The 25,062-nt window shown below is 44.1% G+C and overlaps 1 protein-coding gene across 1 annotated transcript in view; it reads left to right on the top strand.

Moving 5' to 3' along the window:
- The window catches only part of CELSR3 (cadherin EGF LAG seven-pass G-type receptor 3), a 690,139-nt gene that overhangs the window by 536,331 nt on the left and 128,746 nt on the right, over positions 1–25,062 (top strand). Inside the window, exons 19-23 of the mRNA XM_086948740.1 lie at positions 11,056–11,239; positions 12,072–12,221; positions 19,168–19,348; positions 21,338–21,505; positions 21,940–22,066. Coding sequence (XP_086804866.1) covers positions 11,056–11,239; positions 12,072–12,221; positions 19,168–19,348; positions 21,338–21,505; positions 21,940–22,066 — 810 coding nt within the window. The remainder of the gene's footprint in view (positions 1–11,055; positions 11,240–12,071; positions 12,222–19,167; positions 19,349–21,337; positions 21,506–21,939; positions 22,067–25,062) is intronic.

Here is a 25,062-nt window from a genome sequence, read left to right as displayed (position 1 = left end):
AAATGAAATGATTTATTATCCTTGAGCGCCACCCAGCGCAATTCGTTGTAACAACTTTCGTTGTTATAACCGCGTGGTAATGGTACTTCGTTGTAACGCGCGCGTTGTAAACGTTGTATACCGCCCGCCCTGTATAGAGCGTAGGTTCAGACGTAATTTTTTCTTATTCGAGACTGCCAGGGAAGGCCTAGCGGACCCAAGCAGGGAAAAAATTATCCTCATGCTGTGGCAGAAAACTCCCAGCTTACTAAACCCATTCAATTTCTTTTCAATGACAAACATCTATGTGCAGGTGCTTTGATCATGGTACACAAATAACAACGCTTCAGTGCCTTCGGCAGAGCTGTCATGGCAGCTGCACTGCTGAAGGCACATGCTCTTCACAACGGTCTCAGCTATCACAGACCATTTGGCATTGGGCACTCTCTCACAATATTCATTTGCTAGCGGAGTACCTTCCTAGAATGGACAATTATTTTGCTCACCTCCTCAGCACGATGTAGCAATGAGTCCACGTGTGGGAACCCCACCCAGAAGTCCTTCTCCACTACTTTCGCAGATGGGGTTTCCCTCACATAGACCTGTTCGCAACAGCAGAAATCACCAAGTGTCCAAACGTCTCCCCCAGGTTCCCACGTCCACAGTCCAGCGGCAATGCACATGGATAAACTGGCCAGGGATATTTGTAATGCTTTTCCACCTCCACCCACCTCTTCGGTTTGTGGTTCAGAGGCTTCGCAGAAGTCCCTCACTCTCATCCTGGTGGCACCCTCATGGGCCCGCCAGCCCTGGTTCATGAATCTGCTTGAACACTCTATGGTCCTGCATGAGAGATTCTCCAACAAGCCAGACTATCTCACACAGAACTATTGGGGAAATCAGTCACCTAGATCCTGATCCCCCAATCTTGCTAGCTCGGTACACATAGAATTAGGGTACCTTAATCTTCCACCTAAATGCATGAGCATTCTCAGGGGAGCGTGCAGACCTACCACCCATGCCTGCTATGCGGTCAAGTGGAAAATACTATTGTCACTCAAAGGAATTTGACCCTTTTAAAGCCACCCTGCAGGGCATTTCCTGCTACTTACTCCACTTTCTGGTTTCTAGTCTAGCCTTCACCTCTATACGATTGAACCTGGCTGCGGCGCAAAAGGATTAATCCTCCTCGGATACCATTGGCACCCTCATGGAATCTTAACCCTGTACTAACACAACTCATCGGTCCTCCATTTGAGCTCCTCCATTTCTGCCCCTTCATTTCCTCTCTTGGAAAATGGCATTTCTAGTTGATTTCACCTCATTCAGGTGTGTCAGTGAGCTTAAGCATTAACTCTGGAAGAGCCTTTTTTCCAGGAACATTTTTTTGTCCTCTGCACCAACTCCAAATTCCTCCTTAAGGTAGTCTCTCATTTCCACTTTAATCAGTCCATTGATCTACCTTAATCAATCAATCAATCATAACATTTGTAAAGTGCACTACTCACCCGTGAGGGTCTCAAGGCGCTGAGGGGAGGAGTGCTGCTACTGCTCGAATTGCCAGGTCTTGAGTAGCCTCCTGAAGGTGAGTAGGTCCTGGGTCTGCCGTAGGAGGATGGGGAGGGTGTTCCAGGTTTTGGCGGCGAGGTGGGAGATTGATCTGCCGCCGGTGTTCTCTCTTTGGATACCTGTTTTTTTCCAGCACCCTGATTCAGTTGCGAACGGGCTCTCCATACTTTGTATGCAAAACAGACCCTCGTGTACTATGTTGACACAACCAGGCCATTTAGAAAAACACAACAACCTTTTTGTGCTTTCTCCAAACTACACAAAGTGAAGACTCTATCCAAGTCAGGCATTGCCAGATGGGTAATTAAATGAATCCAGACATGTTATGAGATGGATAGTTAAATGCATCCAGACATTCTATGCTAAAGCTAAGAGGACTCTACCCACTCCTCCTATAGCATACTATACTCTTAAGAAAGGACCTTCTATGGCCTTCCTGGACAGCATACCTATTACTGATATATGCAAAACAGCTACCTGGTCCACACCACACACTTTCACAAAACACTACTATGTGGATGTTCTGGCCTGCCTACAAGTTGCTGTGGGTGAGGCAGTTCTCCATACACTCTTTCAACCTTCTGCAACACCCTCAGACTAGTCACCTATTTTTGGGAGGGCTGCTTTTCAGTCTATGCACAGCATGTGTATCTACAGCCACACATGCCTCGAACGGAAAAAGTTACTTGCCCTGTAAGCATCTGTTCATGGCATGTAGTGCTGTAGATTCATATGTGCCCTACCACCTCCCTGGACGTCTGTGACCATTGTAGTATCGCTCACTATCTCTTTTGATTCTTATGCATGGACGCCTCTCTATAGATCCCTTCGCTTCAAATTCCATCCTCGCTTGTCTTGTGGGAAAATGATCTTAAAAATGGAGTCGATGAACATGCACAATACCCCCAAGAGGAGAAGTGACAAAACCTCATTACTTGAAAGACTTCTTCGAAGAAAAACAACGTGCACACATCCCAGCCCAAAGCTAGATGGCAGGAATATGCACAGCGTGTGAATCTACAGCACTGCATGTGATGAACAGATGCTTCCAGGGTAAGTACCGTTTTCTTTCTTCAATGTGACATATGATGCAGGGCTTATCTTTCTAAAGCCCTTCATTGCCGTTGTACTCTATGGTGGTATCCACTGTTTGCCGATGACGCTGTCAGCGTCACACTTTCGGGAATTGGAGTCTGCGTCCCTGCATGAGGCCAGGCGTCTGTCATTCACAGGCATAAATCCCACCCTTTCCCAATCGTCACACAGTAGGACTGGATGCAAGCAGTGTGATTGGGCGCCTTGTCCTTGATAATGGTAAATGTTGTACTGCAAATCTTGTGTTATGCATAGTGTCTGATATCCCTAGTCATGCTAACCTACTCCACTGGGACACCCCAGGCCATGGCTGCTGGTACCTGGCCTCTTTAGAATTTGAGCTACTGTATTTGTTCGCCAGCTAAATTGATCCAAAAGACAAGTAAAGTTTTTGTGTCAAATCCAAAGGGAGAAATGTGTACTTATAGTAAAGACAGTTACATGCTGTATTGTGTTAAAACTGGCCGTCTTCATGACCTTAACGTTAATGGCAAAAACATGGATTGATTTACAAACATGCATGTAAGCAATTTAGTTCCTCTTTTATTTCATGTTTCACTTACTCTTACATTCTCCAAGAGTATTCATTATTTCATCATGTTGTACAGAAGTATTGTTTTTCGTGCACCATATTTCTCTTGTACAGTGCTTACTTTGAGTCATGTCAGGTGTTCAATAAGGGGCTTTGATTGAGAGCTCTGGCGCTGAGAGTGAAGGCAAAGCAAGGTGTCTGTCTGGGAGCTAGCTTCTCTGCAGAGCACACAGAACAATGGTCATGTATTCCAGTTGCAATTGAAATTCTGTGTAAATGTGTGTGAAAGGGGTACACAGCTGTCAAAAAAGTTACAAGGCAAAAGTAAAACAAAATAAAGTGCTTAAATAAAAGTGAGTGCAGTGAATGTCTGGGGTGTGAACTTGAGTGAGGGAGATGCAAGGAATTGCTTTTGGAGGACAGTGGAAAGGGGGTGCTAAGCAGGAAAGAGATGAGATTGAAGATGTGCAGATGGACGAGATTTGCAGAGAATAATGGAATATATATATTTGATTTATGTCCATTCTACTGCATAACGAGTGTTTGTTTACATAGGACACAGCCCGTGCATTTACAGGTAGTCTGTTTTCCATGCGTATGATTTGAATACCATGTGACTGTGCCATGTGACTGTATATTACTTGCACTTCTTGGTTGGTTTCGGTCTCGTGAAAAAGCAGATCTTCTGCGAAACGCGTCGAGAAAGCCTTGAATAAATCACGCTTTTGCACTTTCAACCTTACTGGAGAGGGTTATTGGTTGGATATATATATATATATATATATGTATATGTATATATATATATGTATATGTATATATATATATATATATATATATATATATATATATATATCACAATCCACAATCCTGAAGCGCCGAGGAAACCAAACGGACACAGCCAGGTACAGACCACAAACCAAGGATTTAGAAGAAATAGTGTGCTTTTATTCCATCAATGGGGATGGCAGCATGACGCGTTTCGTCCGGGAAACCCGGACTTGATCACATCAAAAAAAATAAAAATATATATATATATATATATATATATATATATATATATATATATATATATATATCTATATATCTAACATAAAATGTGAATAACTGAAGGCCTCAACAATATTAATTCACTGCTTTCCAATTTCAGAATTGAAATATTTCCAATGTTAATTATTTAGGACAAATAATTGTTGTCACTCATTTATCTTAAACAGCTAACAACTATTGACAAAGTCGTGGGTACTTGCAGGTTCTAGGTGTATGTCAGTTGTTGTGTTATGCACAAAATACTGTGATCTCTCACCCATCGTTTTCTTTCTTTCCAGTGCCATCTTTGTACTATTCACTTTCTATTCTTTTGATAATCTTCTGGGTTGGCATCCCATTGTCTTTCCCCTCTCCCCCTTTTTTAGATCTGGCCAAGAGACAGCTTTAGCTGTTTTGCCAGCCCACGGGGCCGGTTTTACTATCATGGGGTAACAGGCCAGCCATCTCAGTAATTGGCTTTTTGCAATGTAACATCATTTTATCTGCTCACATATATCTATGCTCCTAAAAAATAAATCTTCTTCGGTGCCAGTGCTAATGTGCCAATACACTACATTGCCATTTTTTTTTCTTTTCATTCTTTATCCTTTTTCAAATCAACCCTGAGTGCTCTCCTTTGATCCAACAGAAATCATAGCCTACTGCGATAAGCATTAAAACTGAAAAGGTTTTCTACCAGTGATTAATTTGAGCCAGTGGTTTCCGATGCTCAGTTTAGGCATTTAATAATCAACACCGGCGCTTTTCATGAGCACTAGTTAAGGACACATTCATTTACAGGGAGATTAAGTGATTTGCCCAGAATCACAGGATGTTGAGCTGACGCCAAGATTCGAACCTGGTTCCCCAGATCCAAAGTTGGCAGCTCTGGTCATTAGGCCACATCCTTTCCCAACTTTCATGGTTAGTAGTTGGTTCTGTTTTAGTGGCGCCAACAGGTGCAAGCTGCCTCCTGACGAGAGCCGTGGCACTTATTTTTTTTACAAATTAACCACTGGTTTCTACACATAATCAAAGTACCTCTGTTTGCTGGGAAGCACCCATGCTTTTCTTTTAGAAGTATATGTAAAGGTTACTTTTTTAAATGTAAAACATATTACAAGCATATAGCCGCCATGTTTAGACACTAGTATGGTTTATTTATTATTCTTGGTTTTGCGGTACATTTTTGTAGTACGTATCATTTTAAACCTAAAATCTTTCACCTATCCTCCTTTGTCCATTAATTTCTTTATCTAGTACATTCTAAAAAGGGTTTTGTCTTCATGCTGATTTTTTATATATTTTTCTATATTTTGTTTTTCTCTTGAGATCAAGATCAATTTGTGTTGAGATTAAATTAATGTATTAATCTCTATGGCAGCCTGCACATTTCTGACTTGTAAAAGTTATTTTATTTTATCTACTACAAAGTGGGCCATTGAGTCTATGGGCTCTTTAATGCACCAGAACAACATGGTCCATACTTGTCAAACACTGCTGAGAGGTCAAGTTGGATGAGGAACAAGGGGTCGTCCTTGTCTATTATGACTAAGCTGTCAACCAGGTCTTGAGTGATAGCTGTCTTGCTGCCCCTATTGTCTGAAGCCACATCGAGAATTATGTAGCAGGGGTTTGCCTCAATATGTTCTGTTGGTTGGATTTTCATTCATTAGTAGCTAACATTTTTAAAGAGTATTCCAGCTACTTAGGAATTAGACTATGGCCCAGATTCCTGCAAACAGCTAACAACACCGACTCTTTTTATTGAGAACTTCTCCAAGAAATGGGCAAAGGACACTGGACTAGCACTAGACCCTACAATGTAGAAGGATGAAGGAAGTGTGTGAATATAACCTAAACATTGTATAAGCTGTAAATGCGACTCTTTCCAATCTGGATGATTTATTATACCCCTGTTTACTTGCAGAAATGAAGCCACCATCTAAACGCAAATCCCTGCTCGTCGTCCTTCCAAGACATTGTAGCTCTAAGACTTACCTCCTCCCTGCTATTTGACCTCTAACTGCTCCTCCCCCTCACCTAAGTGGTTCAACCCTAAGGCGACGTACACTCTATGAGGTTATCTCAGGACTCACGGACTACCTCAATGCTGCTCAGCACACTTGGACTTTCCAAACCTATATGTAGAATATTGCTTTATTTTATGAATCTTGCTCAAAATACTGTTGTGAAGCGCTCCAATACTCTTGGGTCTGGCTAGAGCTACATAAACTCCCTAATAAAATAAAATAAAATGAAGACATCTTGAATCAATGTCCCAGATGTCAAGAGTAGGGTGATTGGATCCATGTGATTTGGACTCGCCCCTCTCTAAGCAATTATTCAAAACAATCTATTCATATCTATCCAAATGCCTAAAACCAGAGTTAATACCAGACACCTTCTCTGTTTTATTAGGCAGCTCTAGAACTCTTGGGATTCTGCCCAAGGGGACACACATGTGGGGGTTTGTACGAATCTTAATTTCCAGATATGTGATTTCTGGCTAGTATAAATTTAATCAGCCTCCTGAATTTGAATCATAGAAAACATCTGAAAGACCTACTGCTAAGAGAAAAACGATGTGAAACTGATTGGTGGTGTTCATAAGTTTGATCTGGTGCTGCTATGAATATTTTTTCTCATCCATGTCTTAAAAACCTTCTACTCATCAGATGATTAAGAAACATTATTCATTTATCATTCAGGATGCAATCATCTTTTGGGCAACTTGATATTTCATTAGTAAATATATGTTCGAAGGATGTGTGGCTGTAGATTCTGGTGTTGCATACTCCTGCCATCTAGTGCTGGGCTCAAACGTTACTACTAGCTTTTCTTCAAAGACGCTTCTTGTCATAGGATGTGCTGTGACTCCTCCCTTAGTCCACAATGTGCATAGACATTGACTCCACATAAGATAATTTTTTCCGCCATTGTGTAGGAACGTGTTCAACAACGGCTTTGAGATCAACAATTTCTTCTCAGGTTTTCAAGCCTGACTGATCCACTTTTTGAGATTTACAATGCGAATTACAATTGCTACGCGATCGAAACGGACTCAATAGTGGGGCTCACCATTCGTTTCCACATACCTCAACTGCTTCACTTTGATGCCCAGATGGCCAACGTCCCTGTTTCTGTCTTGCTGTAGTCTTTCTCGATCCCCAGGTGGCCCAACCTGGAGAATAAGCACACAGGAAGAGGGTGTTAGAATGCACACCCTGCCAAACTTTGTCCTAACTGCAATGCAAAGTATCTGTGGGCATGCCAACATATTGTTTGTAATATCTACTTCTCAGTTGACCACACCCAAAAAGCATCTCTGGAGGTGAAGCCACACCCACAGTCCATGGACAATGCAATATGAATGAACTGATCGGGATGTGTTCCATAAACGCTTCTTCCTCTCCTACCCATTATGTACAAGGTGAGGAAGGTGAGACAGGTGTCCATGACCTCATCCTGGTGGCCCCAACCTGGGCCATACAGAACTGGTATGTGATGCTCCCGGAGATGCCCATCAGGCCCCACTGGCCCCTAGTTAGTCTGGACCTTCTCACAGAACAATGAAGGCAAATTAGCCACCCAGCGCAGCCTAGTGATCTGGCACCTGAGATCTGGCTACCTACACCTCTCTTGAGGAATGTATGACAATATTGTGTTAGACATATAGGCTCATACACATGCATGCTATGTAGCCAAGTGCAAGAGACATGTCTCCTACTGCATCTTCAAGCATCTAGATATGTCCAGGTTAAAATATGATCTGGTACGTTTTACAGGTTTTGAGGCAGGTCTTCAATATACTTCTACACGTCTTCACTAACCTGCTTTAGCAGCATGCATGCAGAAGAGGGAACACTAATCCTTTTTTTCAGTATTCCTGTGGTTAAAGCATTTATGGAGGGACTCAAGAGTATTATCCACTATAACTCATCCAGCCCTAGTGTGAAACCTTAACATAGATCTCACAAGGCTTATGGGTCCGCCTTTCGAGCCCCTTCATATATGCGACCTATAGTTTCTCTGATGGAAGGTGGCCTTTCTAATACCCATAACCTCGCTCAAGCACATCAGTAAGTTACTATCACTTACCAATCAGGAACCCTTCATTCAGGTGCATGAGGGCAGGGTAGTTCACAGAACCAATCTAAAGTTCCTGCCCAAGGTAGTCTCACCTTTTCACATAATCAAACTATTGAGCTGCCTGTAATCTTTCCATAACCTGATTTGGTAATGGAACGGCATCCATGCCTTAGATGTGAAGAGGGCATTGATGTATTACAATGAAAGCACTAGGTCCTTCTGTGAAATTAACCAGCTCTTTGTAGGTTTTGCAAAACCCCACAAAGGTCACTCCATTAACGAGGTAGGCAATGCAAGGTGAATTGTCAAGTGCATCAAAACTTGGTATTCCAAAGCTAAATGCATACTCACTCTGCTTCCAAGGGAACACTCTACACATAATAAGGAAGTCACCATGGCTTCCTTAGGTAACATCCCATTTGCAGACATCTGTAAGGCTGCTATTTGGTCAATAGTGCAGACTTTTGCGAAGCATTACTGCGTGGATATATTTGCTTGCCAACTGGCTGTGGTTGGGCAGACTCTGTTGAGAACATTACCAGCGATTTTACTTAGCCTGTAAGCATCTGTTTGCAGTGTGTAGAGCTGTAGATTCTCATCTCATCCTGTGGATCACACTTACTCATAAAAAATAAGTTGTAATTAAGCATGGGCGAATTTTGCGAATCTCGCGTTCGCGAATTTTGCGGATTTGCGAACTCGCAATCCGCAAAATCCGCGAATTCCCGCGAATTTGCGGATTTTTTTTTTTGTGTTCGCGCGTGTTTCTGCCAGTTCGCGAGGGTTTTTACAATTTCGCAATTTGCGAACTTACCTGTCGGGTCGCAAGTTTTGCGAACTTGTTGTTTCTACGTGTCCAGCCTGTTTGGGACACTCTTCTTTATCACTGCCACTCTCTGTCACCACTGCCACTCTCTGACTACTCATGCCACTCTCTGGCCCACCCATGCCACCCTCTGTTTCATCACCACACCCTCTGGTTGTCCAGTGTACATTATTTTCGGCAAAGCAAAGCACACCTTCCCTGCCTCAAGTGACCTGAATTAATTTGGGGCTGATTAATGTGTCACAGAATATTTTTTTAGCTGGCACCTGCTTCCTTAGTGCTTCCTGATTAGTGATCTTTTGCACTTGCTAAGTGCTTTCATTGTTGCAAAATTAGTTACAACACCTGCCCTGCCCCAACTGACAATAATGAATTAGGGGCTGATTAATGGATTTTAACTTCCAGCCTGGCTCCTGCTTGTCTCCCTTAGCTGTAATTCAGGACCTTTGTGGCATATGTGTAACTATTCTGAGGTTCAGAGCAGGGTCACATAATAGTTGCAACTGGCAACTGAACTCTGGAGGGGCCCCTCAGGAAGCACTACAGGAAATGGCTACTAATGATGAGCCTGAACTTTTGAACCTGGTAAGTAGTTTCAGTTTTGCTAAGATCGTATTTCTGCAATTTAGCACTTACTCGCGGGGTGCGAAGTTGTACTGGCAAGCCGCGAACTCACGCGAACAGTGCGAGCAAGCCATAAAATCCGCTGCTCGCGGATTTGCGGATTTTGCGGTAGATTCGCGGATCTCGCGGATTGCGAATTTACCGAAAATCCGCGAGCGAAACGGATTTTCCGCCCATGCTTAGTTGTAATGTCTGAGTCCAGCACTAGACAGTAGGAATATACAGAGCATGTTAACGTACAGCACTACACTCTACGCACAGATGCTTAGATGGTAAGTACATGTTTTCTTGTTGATGATATATATTGTCATGTATGTGTTGAAGTATTGATTCATTGTATACCTCAAGATACTTAATAATAAAAAAAGACTGCCACAGGCAGGTGAAGACTACTTTGATTCAGTCACGCTTGGATCATGGTAATGCATGTTATTTATCCACGGTCTCAGAGAACACGACCCTTTATCGGGGGAGCGCAGAACCAGTGACCCCGACCACTTATCTGGGGAGCAGTCTCTCTGTGCCAACTGAAAATCAAGGAAAATTCAATCCTGAAGCTAGATTTGTAGGCAGGTGGTCTCAGGAGATGAGAGGGCGGCAGACGGGAACGTCAAGGCTCTCTTCCCATTTGGCCTGTGGGCTGACTCGGGCACATCGACAGCTGTCATAGTGAGAGCGCCAGGTTCACTGGTGACAGGTACTACTTCCAGTTTCCTAAAGCCAGTGAAAAACTGTCATAGCAACGAGTAGCAGTGACAGCATGCGGGATAGTAGGTTAAGTTTGTGAATTACAAAAGAAAGGTGACCCCGAGCTCGTATTCTCTCAGCTGCACTTGGCGGCTTATCTGTGCATTCGGACATCTTGCTGGACGTTTGCAGGTGGCGAACTTCTTTTCCCCACTCATTGCTGCACAGGCTTCACCCCAGTCAGTGAAGCGTTGGAGCGGCCATGCAGCATCACCGGAACATGTCCTTCGGATCCCAGTGGGCGGTGGCTTTAAGCGGGCTGGGGGGTCTTTTTCTGTGGTTTGCGCCATAAGGCGATCCTAGCTCCCTAACAGTCAGCCATCTTTCCGTATTTTCTCTCAAGATACCATAGAGTTAAGCACAGGTTTGTTTTGTAACATTTTGTGCTTCACTTTGACAAAGATTGTGGTTGTTGCCTGAGTGGGGATTCCATTCCCCTCAACTAAAAACTCAGGTTCTTACAAGCCTCCTACAAGGAAGTGCCCTGAGGAGAGCAGAGCCTGAGCATACTCATATTTCACCGTTCCTTATTCTGAGTCCTAACTCTGTCTCTTTTGTGTCTCAGAACTTGCTGCGAGTGGGAAGCTCATTGCTGGCATTGGAGAACAAGGAGCACTGGAACACGCTTCTGCAGAGCGAGCACGGCAGCGCACGACTCATGGACCAACTGCGCGAGTACACCAGCACACTTGCCAGGAACATGAAGCTCACCTACCTGAACCCCGTTGGCCTGGTGACCCCAAACATCAGTAAGTGAAAGAAATGGATATTCTGTTTAATCCACATTCCCAATCTCTCTTGTGCATGTGATGTTCAACCCTGCTAAGGGAAAGGGCATTCCAAGCTAAGATGAGGATTGAGACGGGCTGATGGAAGCATTGCAGAAGTGTATATGCTTTGTCGATTTAGGTCTTCTAGTCTCACGTCTCTCCCAAAAGGTAGCAGTGATCCTCCCACTTAGCACACTTGATAGCATGGGCCCAGTTTGCATTGTCAGTGCGTACCTCGTCTTTTCCTGCATATTATGTGCCTTTCTGTTCTTTTATGATGTGTGTTGAGTTACCATAGATGAGATCAGGCCTTTGTTCTGGTGTTTTTTGAGGACACTTTAAAGGTAATGGCAATTTTCAGGCTTTCAAATGCAGGAGAAAAGCTTTTCGACCTGCAGCAGATGGCGTTGGACTTTGTCATGGCCAGAATCAACTTTCTGTTTGGACCTTTGGTCTTAACTGCACTTGAGTGACTCAGCTGAGTGAACAAATCTACCTTATGGTGTCTGGTAAAGGCCCTGAAATATGTTGATAAAAGAAACCAATGCTACTAATAGGAAATGCTATTAAAGCAGTAAATTTTGTTGGCACTTTTCCTTCTTTGTCATACTCTGAAAAAAAATTCTTGTCTCTTTTTTAGCTGTTTTCTATTTTGAAAATGAGCGCAGTGAAAAGGTGTCCATTTATTCCTTTTTCCTGTCTCTCACTATATGCAGGGCTTAGCACCAACCCTTCCTGTTCTCTTTTTCACTCTCTACCTGCAGTGCTCAGTATTAAACCTTGTCTCATCCCTTTTATTCCCTACTTAAAGTGCTCACCATTGACCGGATGGAGAACCACACACACACCAGAAGGCGCTTTCCTCGCTACCACAGCTACCTTTTCCGCGGGCAGTCGGCCTGGGATCCTCACACACACATTGTACTGCCGGTGTCTGTCCTCATGCCTCCCAGAGTTGAAGGTGAGTTGTCCATTTACACACTGAAGAACTCGCTGCACTAGAACCAGCAGTACTGCTGTGGTATACATTGAGAGCATGCTATAACACTGTAGACATATGTTGGAAGGGATACTTTCTTTACTGTGCATTTTAGACATCACATCAAATTATGGCTGGCTTGTGTTTAGTAAATCTGGAAAGAAACGGACGCAAACCAGGACCTTCACAAAGGCCTTACACACATATTTCCACATCATAGGTGGCCTATGTGGGAGACGGCCTTTACCACGCGGGAGTTTCACCGTGGTAGGTTTACAGTGCGGGTTTTACAACACAAGTAGTTTCAACGACTTGCGCTGGAGGGCGCTGTGAGCTAAGGAATAGTACAATTTACTATCCAATACCTTCCCTACTGTACGTAGACTGGTGTTGGAATAGTCAATCGTATCCCTAAGTCCAGCACCCTTGAGCGCAAGTCGTTGAAACGACTTGCATTGTAAAACCCGCATTGTAAGATACTGCGATCAACATGATTGAGTAGTATCCTCATATATTCCCCAGTTATTCCTTAATTGCTCAGAGCAGGCCATCTCAGTTCTTTTTAGATGCACCTCATTGGTGTGGCGGGTTTGTGAGTGATGGACATCATGTACCGTGCAAATTAACGTGAGTAGCACTGCTGATGAACCAGGGATTACAACTAGGAGTGTGGCAAACCTACACAACTTTGTGGACTTTTTTTAATTGTCCCAATCTTCATTATCTTCCAGCAATTTGACAACTCTACAAAGACGAGGACATTCTCACAAAACAAATACACATGCGGGGGAAAAACTGCATGAAACACAAATGGTGCACAGACTTATAAATAAGGCTAGCCACCTGCTTAGGTGCCACATAAAAAACTGTCCATTTATGTTTAAAAAAAAATCAAACCTAGCAGATTTGATTTTGATCAAAGGTGTTTGTCCTCTTTTCATGGAGGAACATACCTTCGGGATGTTCCTGTCTGCCTCCCGAAGATGTGGAAACTGAAGGATTGTATTGATTTTAAGGGGTCAATGGGTGGTACCACCTTTGCTCTGCACCCAGCCTGAATTCTTTAGCTCACTTCCTTAGCTTGGTCTCAACCAGCTTGGACTGCAAGCAAAGCTTCCATATGTCTTAGTGAGACAGGTCAGCTGGCGGAGGATACATCTATTCAAATCCACAGTTTTGTTGTAGCTGAAAGTCAGTTCCTATTAGCCAACCTTCAAACGTGCTTGAGGAATGTCTGATAGGCTGAACATTGAGGGGTCTGGGGCCAAGGTGTTTTAGAACCATCAGATTTTGGGCAAAATTATCTTACTTTTGCGTGGGGCAAAATGCCATTGTGACTTCAGATTGTCTACTGGACATGGCAAGGGAAAGCTCTGCCGACCTAAATGCATCACCAATATGAGTAAATTCTTTCAGTTATTATTTTTTTTTTATTTTTTTTTATACAGTGCGACCAAGACCCAGTGGATGGCAGAATGCTTCCCATAGTAACATAACATAATTTTCTTCAGGTGAAGTCTACAAATGTATAGTTATGCAGAATCCCAAATAATAATATCACATATTGTTACTGTTGAAGATAGGCAGGGTCATTCACATTAGGCAATGTAATTAAAAGAGAGGGCATTTGGTTGTCTTTTACAAGAGATATAGGGCGGGATTGCCTAATGGTAGGTGGTATGGAGTTTCAAACTCGATGCAAAAACAACAAGTGATGGACTGAATGTGGATCAATGTCACACACTCCCCCAGTCAAAAGATCTGGGCCCAAATCCATCGTTTTTTTGCACTCCAAACCACCCTGGGTTAGACAATGGCGATATGCAAATCAGCTCTGACCCTGTTGTCCCATGGGAACAGTCCAGTCCGAACTACAAAAGCCATGTCCTTCCCAGAACGGAATCAAGCATCCGAGGACCGGACCGGTTTCGAGGTAACACCTCACATCAGCCCGGCTAGCTTGACTCCAAGTGGTGTGGAGTGCCTGGGACCCACGTCTGGGCATCCCCAGCGCACTTAGGGCGGCAATTGCAAAAACAACAAGTGATGGACTGAATGTGGATCAATGTCACACACTCCCCCAGTCAAAAGATCTGGGCCCAAATCCATCGTTTTTTTGCACTCCACACCACCCTGGGTTAGACAATGGCGATATGCAAATCAGCTCTGACCCTGTTGCCCCATGGGAACAGTCCAGTCCGAACTACAAAAGCCATGTCCTTCCCAGAACGGAATCATGCATCCGAGGACCGGACCGGTTTCGAGGTAACACCTCTCATCAGCCCGGCTAGCTTGACTCCAAGTGGTGTGGAGTGCCTGGGACCCACGTCTGGGCATCCCCAGCGCACTTAGGGCGGCAATTGCAAAAACAACAAGTGATGGACTGAATGTGGATCAATGTCACACACTCCCCCAGTCAAAAGATCTGGGCCTAAATCCATCGTTTTTTTGCACTCCACACCACCCTGGGTTAGACAATGGCGATATGCAAATCAGCTCTGACCCTGTTGCCCCATGGGAACAGTCCAGTCCGAACTACAAAAGCCATGTCCTTCCCAGAACGGAATCAAGCATCCGAGGACCGGACCGGTTTCGAGGTAACACCTCTCATCAGCCCGGCTAGCTTGACTCCAAGTGGTGTGGAGTGCCTGGGACCCACGTCTGGGCATCCCCAGTGCACTTAGGGCGGCAATTGCAAAAACAACAAGTGATGGACTGAATGTGGATCAATGTCACACACTCCCCCAGTCAAAAGATCTGGGCCCAAATCCATCGTTTTTTTGCACTCCACACCACCCTGGGTTAGACAATGGCGATATGCAAATCAGCTCTGACCCTGTTGCCCCATGGGAACAGTCCAGTCCGAACTACAAAAGCCATGTCCTTCCCAGAACGGAATCAAGCATCCGAGGACCGGACCGGTTTCGAGGTAACACCTCTCATCAGCCCGGCTAGCTTGACTCCAAGTGGTGTGGAGTGCCTGGGACCCACGTCTGGGCATCCCCAGCGCACCTAGGGCGGCAATTGCAAAAACAACAAGTGATGGACTGAATGTGGATCAATGTCACACACTCCCCCAGTCAAAAGATCTGGGCCCAAATCCATCGTTTTTTTTGCACTCCACACCACCCTGGGTTAGACAATGGCGATATGCAAATCAGCTCTGACCCTGTTGCCCCATGGGAACAGTCCAGTCCGAACTACAAAAGCCATGTCCTTCCCAGAACGGAATCAAGCATCCGAGGACCGGACCGGTTTCGAGGTAACACCTCTCATCAGCCCGGCTAGCTTGACTCCAAGTGGTGTGGAGTGCCTGGGACCCACGTCTGGGCATCCCCAGCGCACTTAGGGCGGCAATTGCAAAAACAACAAGTGATGGACTGAATGTGGATCAATGTCACACACTCCCCCAGTCAAAAGATCTGGGCCCAAATCCATCGTTTTTTTGCACTCCACACCACCCTGGGTTAGACAATGGCGATATGCAAATCAGCTCTGACCCTGTTGCCCCATGGGAACAGTCCAGTCCGAACTACAAAAGCCATGTCCTTCCCAGAACGGAATCAAGCATCCGAGGACCGGACCGGTTTCGAGGTAACACCTCTCATCAGCCCGGCTAGCTTGACTCCAAGTGGTGTGGAGTGCCTGGGACCCACGTCTGGGCATCCCCAGCGCACTTAGGGCGGCAATTGCAAAAACAACAAGTGATGGACTGAATGTGGATCAATGTCACACACTCCCCCAGTCAAAAGATCCGGGCCCAAATCCATCGTTTTTTTGCACTCCACACCACCCTGGGTTAGACAATGGCGATATGCAAATCAGCTCTGACCCTGTTGCCCCATGGGAACAGTCCAGTCCGAACTACAAAAGCCATGTCCTTCCCAGAACGGAATCAAGCATCCGAGGACCGGACCGGTTTCGAGGTAACACCTCTCATCAGCCCGGCTAGCTTGACTCCAAGTGGTGTGGAGTGCCTGGGACCCACGTCTGGGCATCCCCAGCGCACTTAGGGCGGCAATTGCAAAAACAACAAGTGATGGACTGAATGTGGATCAATGTCACACACTCCCCCAGTCAAAAGATCTGGGCCCAAATCCATCGTTTTTTTGCACTCCACACCACCCTGGGTTAGACAATGGCGATATGCAAATCAGCTCTGACCCTGTTGCCCCATGGGAACAGTCCAGTCCGAACTACAAAAGCCATGTCCTTCCCAGAACGGAATCAAGCATCCGAGGACCGGACCGGTTTCGAGGTAACACCTCTCATCAGCCCGGCTAGCTTGACTCCAAGTGGTGTGGAGTGCCTGGGACCCACGTCTGGGCATCCCCAGCGCACTTAGGGCGGCAATTGCAAAAACAACAAGTGATGGACTGAATGTGGATCAATGTCACACACTCCCCCAGTCAAAAGATCCGGGCCCAAATCCATCGTTTTTTTGCACTCCACACCACCCTGGGTTAGACAATGGCGATATGCAAATCAGCTCTGACCCTGTTGCCCCATGGGAACAGTCCAGTCCGAACTACAAAAGCCATGTCCTTCCCAGAACGGAATCAAGCATCCGAGGACCGGACCGGTTTCGAGGTAACACCTCTCATCAGCCCGGCTAGCTTGACTCCAAGTGGTGTGGAGTGCCTGGGACCCACGTCTGGGCATCCCCAGCGCACTTAGGGCGGCAATTGCAAAAACAACAAGTGATGGACTGAATGTGGATCAATGTCACACACTCCCCCAGTCAAAAGATCTGGGCCCAAATCCATCGTTTTTTTGCACTCCACACCACCCTGGGTTAGACAATGGCGATATGCAAATCAGCTCTGACCCTGTTGCCCCATGGGAACAGTCCAGTCCGAACTACAAAAGCCATGTCCTTCCCAGAACGGAATCAAGCATCTGAGGACCGGACCGGTTTCGAGGTAACACCTCTCATCAGCCCGGCTAGCTTGACTCCAAGTGGTGTGGAGTGCCTGGGACCCACGTCTGGGCATCCCCAGCGCACTTAGGGCGGCAATTGCAAAAACAACAAGTGATGGACTGAATGTGGATCAATGTCACACACTCCCCCAGTCAAAAGATCTGGGCCTAAATCCATCGTTTTTTTGCACTCCACACCACCCTGGGTTAGACAATGGCGATATGCAAATCAGCTCTGACCCTGTTGCCCCATGGGAACAGTCCAGTCCGAACTACAAAAGCCATGTCCTTCCCAGAACGGAATCAAGCATCCGAGGACCGGACCGGTTTCGAGGTAACACCTCTCATCAAACTCGATGAGCACGTCCAAAGAAATATTACTTTAGAGCTTTTCAGTTTTTAAATCTTGGTGTTTCCAAGAGCAGTTTTTCCTTGCTTCTGAAGTTGCTTCCCGATAAGATCGATTGTTGAGCAAGGTAGTTGGGATTTCCGAAATCTCGCCAGAAACACACAATTGAAACATATTCAGTTTAATGACCTACACACTACATATATGAACCCTAGAAGACTGAATAGAAAAGCAGGAAATGAAAACAAAGTTGCCCCAGAAGGAATCACACAGAATCTGATTTTCTCCATATGGTCTGGGAGTGTCCTATCATAGCCTGCTTCTGGGCGGCGAGTACAGTCCGAATGTAACACACAGGAGAAGTATTTATTAGGTGTAATCCCCCATCCCAAGCATACGAAAGATGGCAATAGACCTCTCTACCATTGACCAAACGGGCCATTGCAATGCTTTCGACTGACACCTCCTGTATAATAATCGGAAATAGACAGTTGGGAAATGAGCCCAAGCAAAGAGTATAATTCTTCATGGTGAAGAGCAGGGAGGGATATGGAGGCATCCGCTAGCAGGACTGTGAGATGAGAAATCAAATTAATTTGAGCAACACACAGTTAGTTCTTGAAAAAGGGAAGGTGGAGAGCAACCAGGGAATTGATAAATGTATGGCTACGGGCATATGTGCGAGACTACATTTTAACAATGCAATGTGTAAATACATGCAGAAGAGAAATGTGGGATATGTCCGCATGCCTGACAAAACATATTGCACAAGGAAGCTGAGCATCCACTGCAAAAAGTTGTTTTTTATTCTTAGATTGTAAACCTGGACATTCTGAAGTAAATTGTGATGTTGATGGAGAAATGATGAGTGCTGATGTACACTTGCTATAACGTCTTCATTTGGTAATGAAGATTATAAAACTAACAAATAGAATTTTTTTTTGAAGGTCATTCTGAAGGCAAACAAATAAAACTTTGTGTGTGTTGCATGCAATTTTCATTGGGAATCCACTTCAGTGATAATCGGAATTGGTGAAACGTTGTCAAAATTTCCGATGCCCAGAAGCAACCAGGCATCTACATAAAAGCACTCCTTTAAGAGGAGCTATATGTGTGATTGCTGTTCAACTTAGAAGGGTGTCTCCATAGTCTATCCTCAAATGCACAAGAAAATCATTAATTACTTTGAAATCTTTTTCTCTGAGGGGAAGTTTGATTCCAGAGAGGTTCCATAGTTGAAATTGTTGCTTTTGTCAAGTTATTGATGCGCTTCAAGATTGAGGTTTTTATCTAAGTTGAAGTCAAGTGAGTTTCCAGATGCGGCAATTTAAGGGTTGCGGTTGAGTACTGAGAAAGCAGAAAAGCCCTCAACCCCCATGACCAACTGAGTTATTCTTCCTCGACAATTATGTGCCTTGTTCCCTCGCTACCACTATCTAAACGGGACGCCGTATACCAGACCCTTTGTGAAAGTCTTGCAATCACTCACACTATCCCTGTGTCATCTCCACTTGCGTGTTTGATCTTTCTCATACAAAAATTAACTTTATCTTGCTCTTCCTTGTTTCTTTAGTTGCATACTACACATAACTCTTGCTCTAAGAAGTTGTGAACTCTGTTTAAGCTTCTGTTAATATTTTCTGTGTATTATTAACACAGCCCCTCCTACAGCAAGACCTACTCTAACAAGCACTGAAGCTAATGCTACGCTGGAGATCTCACCACCAAAGAAGACCATCCCTGAACCAGAGCCTGCTGTTACCATCATCATCCTCATCATCTACCGGACGCTAGGAGGACTTCTCCCTGCCCGCTACAGCACTGATCGTAGGAGTGTCAGGTACTTGCATCTACAAGCACCTTTGCAGGCGTGTCAGATTAATCTGGAAGCGGGATCACAGGAGTATTGAGTATCTAGAGCACTAACCATAACAGCAGGCTAGTAAAAAACTTGCAGCAGAACAGTGGGGACTACAGCACCTTTGAGAGTCAGTCACAGACAGCTAGCATGGAGGCATCAGTTACTTGCAACTACATCATTGTTCATAACCAGAGGTTACTTACCACAGCAGCCCTTATTGCTGGTACAGACAGGTACAGCACTCGTAGTGTACTGTCATTTATAGGAAGTAGCTGCACAGATTGGGGGAATGTCTGGTAGAGACAGCTACATAGCCTTCTGTAAGTGTGTGTGAAGTGCATACAGGCGCAACATTTATCACAGAATTGTCAGTTACAGATACCTACAGCACCGATAGAAGTGTCCTCTAAAGAATGCTAGAGCACTAGCCGCTAGACTCTCAGTTATTTGGAGCTGCGCAAGTTTAGTATTAGTAGGCCGGCCAAACTGTCATGCACACTTGGCATGGGCTCCATTGGGATGTGTTGCACAGCCCATGGAGAACATGCCCAGCCTCCTCAGGCACTGCTTAAGCATCCAAACAGGATGCTCAGACCAATTGGCTGGGAGAGTCTGGAAGCCTGGGTGCTTCTGGTGTTTCTAGCAGAAAGAGGCTTGCGGCAGTGGGAGAGGCGTGCAGCGGTGCAGTGGACAAGGTAAGTTCTTTTTGAAATGTATTTTTAATCTCCCACCCCCGTTCCAAGTGAGCCGCCAATGCTTATCTTATGTTTTCACAAGTGGACTGTAATGTTCATTGTAGATGCTCCATTTTAATTTTGGGTTGCACACCAGCAGAACGCAAGGTAATGCTGGACAGGCCATCATATGCTAATTCAAGAATGGCTAGAAGGAAATTGGTGGCAGTTGGTGCTGAGAGTCACAGTCCTCTGTATGGCTGCCTTTTAACAGTGGCGCACTTTGTGGACAAGATCTCTCACTTTATTCGTCACCAGCTTTGCCATGAAGTGTTTTTCTAGAGTACTTGTAAAATGATTCCCTCCAATCAGGCGGTCCATCCCTTAACGGGAGCTTGGTGGCATTATTTTGTAGTCGTAGGGGACCATCTTTCAAATTCAAGCATAAATTCTCACTTTAGAATATTTCATGGAGGATAGCTTTCGTTGTGATCATGCACTCCTCTTTCCTCCCAAATGGTGGTATCTCAATTTCTTCTACATTCCTTCCTGCCTTGATGAGAGATCACTCTATACCCTAGATTTTAGAATCACTAAAATGTAATTAAGGCCTTTTACTAAATAAAACTTCCCTCATTCAGAAAAGTCCACCTACTAAGCAGAACCTGCACATCAGTATGTCTAGGTTGGAGGATGTGGGAGTTAATATAGGTTAAAGGATGTCTGAGGGGTGTTAACGCAAAAATCTGAGGGTGCTGAAAAAGTCATAATATATTGTCAAGTTACCTAGATATAGAGTTAAGAGTAGTAAATACATGTGTATTTACCTATTGTGGTAGTTGATTGGAGATTCTGTCACACATTTTTCATGTGCCACCACTCTCCCAAAAGTGCATGTCGCCAAAGGCTGCAGGCTAACCTTCCATTGAAAAGGAGGCATTTTCTGGCTTTTATTAATTTAGACACAGAGTTATCCTCTTCTGCCTGCTACAGTTCATCTTAGAGTTAATAGTCAATTTCAAAAAGCTATTGTGCATGATTAAGTTTGTCTACTTCTGGAAATTCAGGAGTAAATTACAGCTACGTAAGAGCAACTGCTCTCAAAACAAAATTCGAATGAGGCCATTTAGATAACCTGTGGCGTTAGTGACTATCATATGTATGGTTGCAGTCATGTTTTGCAATCAGTCTGCAGCTGCATACCTTTGTAAGAAACATGGTAAAATATATCAAGTCTATCATTCTGTCATAAAACTCTTGCTTTTACCATGGTGCATGCTACACTTTATTTCAGATTTCCGAAAAACCCTGTGATGAATTCTCCCATCATCAGTGTCTCTGTGTTCAAGAATCACACCTTCCTCAGGGGTGTCCTGGACTCTCCTCTGATGCTGGAATTCCGCTTGTTAGAAACGGTCAATCGTAGCAAGCCGCTCTGCGTTCAGTGGAATCATACTAGCCAGTAAGTCATAATGGTCCCCATCACTGATATATGGTTAATTCACTTCATATCTCTATTGGACCAGTTCCTGAAGTTTTGTTCCATGGCTACTGGAATTCTGGAATAAGTCAGAAATATGACTCAAATGCTCCCAGAAGATATTTGAAATACTGGCTTTGTGCTTTTAATTAATTCATTGAATCATTACTTATTGTGGTATGTGCATTCAGTATCTGTCATACAATTTAAGGAATTTCAAGAAATCCATTCCACGGATTTAGAACATTAAGTAGAAAATAAGTTTTTGTTCCAGTGATCTCAGTTATTCTCCAAGGATTATCCTAAGGTGGCCTGTACGATACCGTCACTCTTAAGAAAGGTATTAGTAATGGATCTCAAGACAGCAGGAACATTACTTTGATACCAATGTGTCTGTTTTGTGTCTTCTGTCACAGCGTGGGTGTTCTCGGCAGTTGGACTGCGAGGGACTGCGATCTGGTGTACAGGAACACTACTCACGTGCGCTGCCAGTGCTCCCAGCTAGGCACATTTGGGGTACTCATGGATAGCTCTCAGCGAGAAGTAAGTATAGCTCAACCAACCTCAAAACTCATTAGCATTGTGGCGTTTTTTAAATAAATACCAGAACCTGATTAAATAAATCTATTTACTTAATCATAAGTAGATATTGTGGAAACTCCTCTCCCTATGTCTTATGATATATGTCTGCCATGTCTTTAACCTTTACCTGCAGTTTATTATGTTTGTTCTACATCCCTTTTTAAGTTCTTGTGACAGTGTTTGCCTTTCCAACCATGGCCCACTTAGAGGGGAGAGTGTCTAGGATAGAATTGGTAACCTGACAATGTGATATTTTTGAGAAACTAAAGTTATTTAATTGACAAATTGCAGACTCAATCCGAATTAGAGTTGAATAGTAAAGGGAGTGATAAATCCACTGGATAAACCATGGGCAGAATTTTGTACGCATGCATGATATAGAGGCAGAATTTCTATCAGTGGATTACACACTTGAATATCACATGTATATTACCACTCAACTCTCAATCAGAAAATCAGAATCTCAATGTGGTGTGTGGGTCTATGCTACGAAGTGATTAATCTCAATAGCCAAGGGTGCGCACTAAAAATCTAAAGCCAATGGATTCATTTTCTTTATTATTTTTCATTTGCTTCTCATTCCTGTTTAGTTTTCGTCTTTAGATATTTTCAAATTGAATCATGGCAAGTAATAGCGTTCGTGGACTTCAAATATATCATATGAGCAATCATGTTCGTACTCCCTTATCACCAAGAACGGTCATGCCAGAGTGTCCCATGCATGTGCAGCCCAGTATAAAAGAGAATACAAATGCCTCCAAGCGATAAGTTTAGTAGAAAATACCCACCTGGAAGGAAAACAGGAAAAGGTAATGTTTCCTCCCTCTTATAGAGAAGGGGGTTCTCATAGGTGAGTCCACCAGAGAAAAAAAGTGATGGTTGGAAATATTTAAATTATTCTTAACCTCTTAAAGAGGCTTCCCCTTTTTGCGAGAAATCCACCTAAAGAAGAAAGAGTGCGTTAGCTCCATGGTGTGTCACTTGATGCTGATGCCCATCCTTTGGTAGCGCTCTAAAGTCTTTTTAGTAAATATGCCCTTAAGAAATGGACTTAACACAACATACCACAAAGATAGAAGCAGCCAACTGGACGCTTGATGAGCAAGCACCCAGATACCCTCATGGGTGACCAGAATCACTCTACCAATCTGATTGATTGATTGGTCGATTGATTGATTGATTGATTGGGTAAAGTGCCACATAAGACAAAGGAAACAAAATATATTTTTGCACTGGGAATGCGTATCAAGTGCTTACCCCAAAACAAGTATTGATAACAGAGCAACATCTTTATATGTAAACAAAGTAGTAGTCACTGAAACACCCACAATCAGTTCATTAAGGTAATGTTAAATGTTCCTACTGGCTGCACAATCACTGGAATATACTTTGATTACGTTTGGGATTAGTTTTTCTGTTTGCAATCAATGCAAAGTCTGTTTGTTAGGTCTGAATAAATGCAAATAATTGATTAACGTGCACACTGGAAAAACGTTTGACGATCAAGGATTGTTGAACTGATTAAGTCATTGCAAGATATTCACTCTAATTTTCCATTGAGAGCTTATTTATGTTAGCAATCCATATATATACACTGAGGATAAGTGTTTACAGCATAATAGGCCCGTTAAAGATTCTGAACCAGGCTATGCAGTTATGAGCAACTTTTACAACATAGGTGCAATTCAGAGGGATTATCAAATATCTTAGAGTAGGTTAGATGACATTAGAATGAATAACGAGGCAATCATGAGCAGTGACTGAGGTGGCTAGAATATAGCATACAAATGAGAACAAAGGGGCCCTTTAGGATGTAGGTCGGATCGCCACCGCCCGCATGGCGGTCGCGATCTGCCCTACATCCTTCCCCGCCCGCCACCCATTTACCCCCGCCATATTAGTATGGCGGGGGTACCACAGCGGATGGGAAGACCGTCCGCCGCTTTTCCGCCCGGTCAACAAGTCGACCGGGCAGAAAAGGGTTTAATATGGTGGCGGTGTCTGCTAGACACCGCCATCCATATTAGGATGCGGGCGGAAACATGCCTTGCCGCCACGCAAAGGCATGCGGAATTTGCTTACCGGGGCCCGTTGCGGGCCCCCAGGGGATTGGGGGGTGCACATGGGGTGTACCTATGTTACCCCCTTGCATTGTCATGGACATGGTGGCAGGCACCTCGCGGTGCCTGTCACCTCGTTCATGACAATGCACGCAGTGCATTCCTAGCATTGTGGCAGGTGGTGCTGTGAGCACCGCCCGCCACAATGCTGGGAATGGAGGATGCCACGGTGGCGGTGCCATCCTAATTGCAGGTGCGGGACCGCCGCACCTGGCGGCCGGTCCCACCACCATTATCCTAATGGGCCTCAAAGAGTCTAGTAGACTGAAATACAGAGAAAGGTATGCATGCATTCTTGTGAATGACAGTCTTGATTTCTGAACTCTGTTCTTATACTTCTTAGTATCTAATCAAATATGTTGTACATTTAGCTGTGTATGGGTTCCTTACTCATATTTAGTTATGAATATATGATAATCTAGATTTGAAAGTCTTGCTCTGTTCAATAGGCTAATGGTGGTGGATTTTATTGTATTTACACTAATTGGTAAACAAGGGTGTAATTAAAAATGCCTTTTACTTTAAGTAAAAAGTGTCATATATTCTGCTTTTAACATATTCCTTGTCTTGAACATTCCTCTGATTAACAAGTGATTTAATCTTACAAATATGTCCAATTTAGGCTTTATTGCATTATTGAATTGTTAACCAGTTTTCAGGTGTGACAGATATCTGTAGAATGTATTTATATTGATAGAATAGAGCTGACTGCCTACCTTAAACAAAGTCCGGAGAGGTGGTTACAATGTTCATGTTATTTGTCTGTCCTCTGCTTTAGGAATGACGGTGCTTTTCCATTATAGATTGAAAATGGTTGGCAAATAAAAGATGTAATCT

This window comes from Lissotriton vulgaris, unplaced genomic scaffold (assembly GCF_964263255.1).
Source record: "Lissotriton vulgaris unplaced genomic scaffold, aLisVul1.2 SCAFFOLD_410, whole genome shotgun sequence".
Lineage (NCBI taxonomy): Eukaryota > Metazoa > Chordata > Amphibia > Caudata > Salamandridae > Lissotriton > Lissotriton vulgaris.
This window is presented reverse-complemented; position numbering and strand designations above follow the sequence as displayed.